Below are 1,853 nucleotides of genomic sequence, written 5' to 3' on the forward strand. Positions count from 1 at the left end.
ATTTTCTCGCTTCTTCTCCATGTGTCTGCATGTAACAAAATTAGATACTGAGATAACAGAATTACACGCGTCAAAACCTTAATCGCCATGCACCCGGAAAAAAAACTCCAAAAAAAGAGAAAACCCGATTCCTACCAGGTGTAGGGTATTACTTATAAGGGATCGGTTAGGTGCGGTTTAGAGCAGAAAAGCAGATTTTTTTACTCATTTTATAAGTGATCGGTTAGAGGTGCTCTTGTAGGAATCAAAAGCAATGCATCCACTAACTGATGTTCTGATGAGTTTCTCTGTAAAAGTGGACAAGATATGCATCATAGATATGAAAACAGAGACATGACACAGTAACAGCAAGCAAATTGCTGAGTTAGAACAGAGATAGCAAATACTGCTGCTGCAAGTCGACAATACTTTCATTGTTGCGGTTTGTACAAATCCTGATGCATGAATTCGACAAACACTGTACTGTAACTTGATGTACATAAAATTATTACTCAACCTAAACCCTGACATCTCGATCGGTTGCATCTTGCGCAATCTGATGTAGCTCTAGACCTCTAGTGCTGAAGCCCATCTTCGCCGATGATGAGTTCCCACCGGACGGTGAAGCAATCGTCCTTGAGATGCTCGGACCTTTCGAAGGCCTCCCTCGCAATGTACCTGGGGGAGCCGATGCAGACTCTGCTGGGCACGTGAGTCATCGGACTTGTACGAACAACTCTAGGATCATGATATGCAACCTGGTCGACGAAAGTGAACAGGGCGTGCACTTTCAGAGGGCGCGGGACATCCTGGGTGAGAATGAAAGAGAGAGCCATGAAATCGGCGTCCTCCGGGACTCTACCATTGGGGAAGATCTCGACAACCCAACTATAACCTCTCAGCATGAATGGGGAAGACTCTATTGCCATGCCAGTTGGTAAATCTTTGACGCGGGAGTAGCCGACGACCTCGAACAGGTGGAACTCGCTGGGTGTTGCAGCAGCGGCGGCGGCAGAGGCAGCGGCGGCGGCGGCGGCTGTTGCCCATGCCGGCGACGGCATGGCAAGCTACTTTGTGCCTGACGGATATATACGGTGACTGATGGATGTTTGCTACAGTTTCTTTTCTCTCTCGTAGTCTCATCCAACTGATTCTATATAGGGTAGCAGTGTCAACCCTGATTTGCGGATTGGTTTGTTTTGCTTGCCTTTTTTTTAGCTGATTTGTTAAGATACGGTCCTCATCAACTTAAAACAGACACCACTAGCAAAAAAAAAAAAAAAACTTAAAACAGTCGCCCAACTCCCCGTCGAGCGTGACAATAACGTGCGCCTCAGCCAGTAGTTCTTCCTCTCGAGGGCTCAAGAACGGCCCATACCATACCTGAATGAGAATGGTATGAGATTTCTTCTATAATCTGCACTCTTTTTTTTTGCGATGGTTCTATAATCTGCACTCAACCCTAATAGAACGACACGATGAACGTCCCCTTTGGTTAGCATATCTAGTAGATCCCGCAAAACGCGTGGGCCGCTATAATGACCACCATTTTTAGGTATCGGAGCGAAAAATCATCCAGCGCAGCTTTTGGAAAATTGCCCGCCCTGGAAAAAAACAGGGGGAGTGGTATATTTCGGCCCGAGCGCCGCATGTTTAGTTTTCAGCTCCTGTTTAGCCATTTTCCAAATAGCTAGAAAAATTTGGCGGGGTAAAAGTTTCAGCACGCGCCCTTCATTCCGCCGCCACATCTCGCCTTCGATTCCTGCTGCCCCCGGCCACACCGCGACATCGAGTAGCTCCTTTGTTTTCTGGCGCATCTTTTCCATCGCTTGGGAGCTCACGGGTGGCCATTCCATAACCCGCGTGCATGGCCG

General features: G+C 47.5%; 1 protein-coding gene across 1 annotated transcript; it reads right to left on the reverse strand.

Annotated features, from left to right (window-relative positions):
• Window positions 1-554: 554 nt before the first annotated feature.
• Window positions 555-1,040, reverse strand: LOC147984058 (BTB/POZ and MATH domain-containing protein 1-like). The gene has a single exon (XM_087540968.1). It carries the CDS (start codon window positions 1,038-1,040, stop codon window positions 555-557), a length of 486 nt encoding a protein of 161 aa, XP_087397094.1.
• Between the last annotated feature and the right edge of the window lie 813 nt (window positions 1,041-1,853).

The sequence above is a fragment of the Triticum urartu genome, chromosome 2A, assembly GCF_056163025.1.
Source record: "Triticum urartu cultivar PI428250 chromosome 2A, HENAU_Tu73, whole genome shotgun sequence".
Lineage (NCBI taxonomy): Eukaryota > Viridiplantae > Streptophyta > Magnoliopsida > Poales > Poaceae > Triticum > Triticum urartu.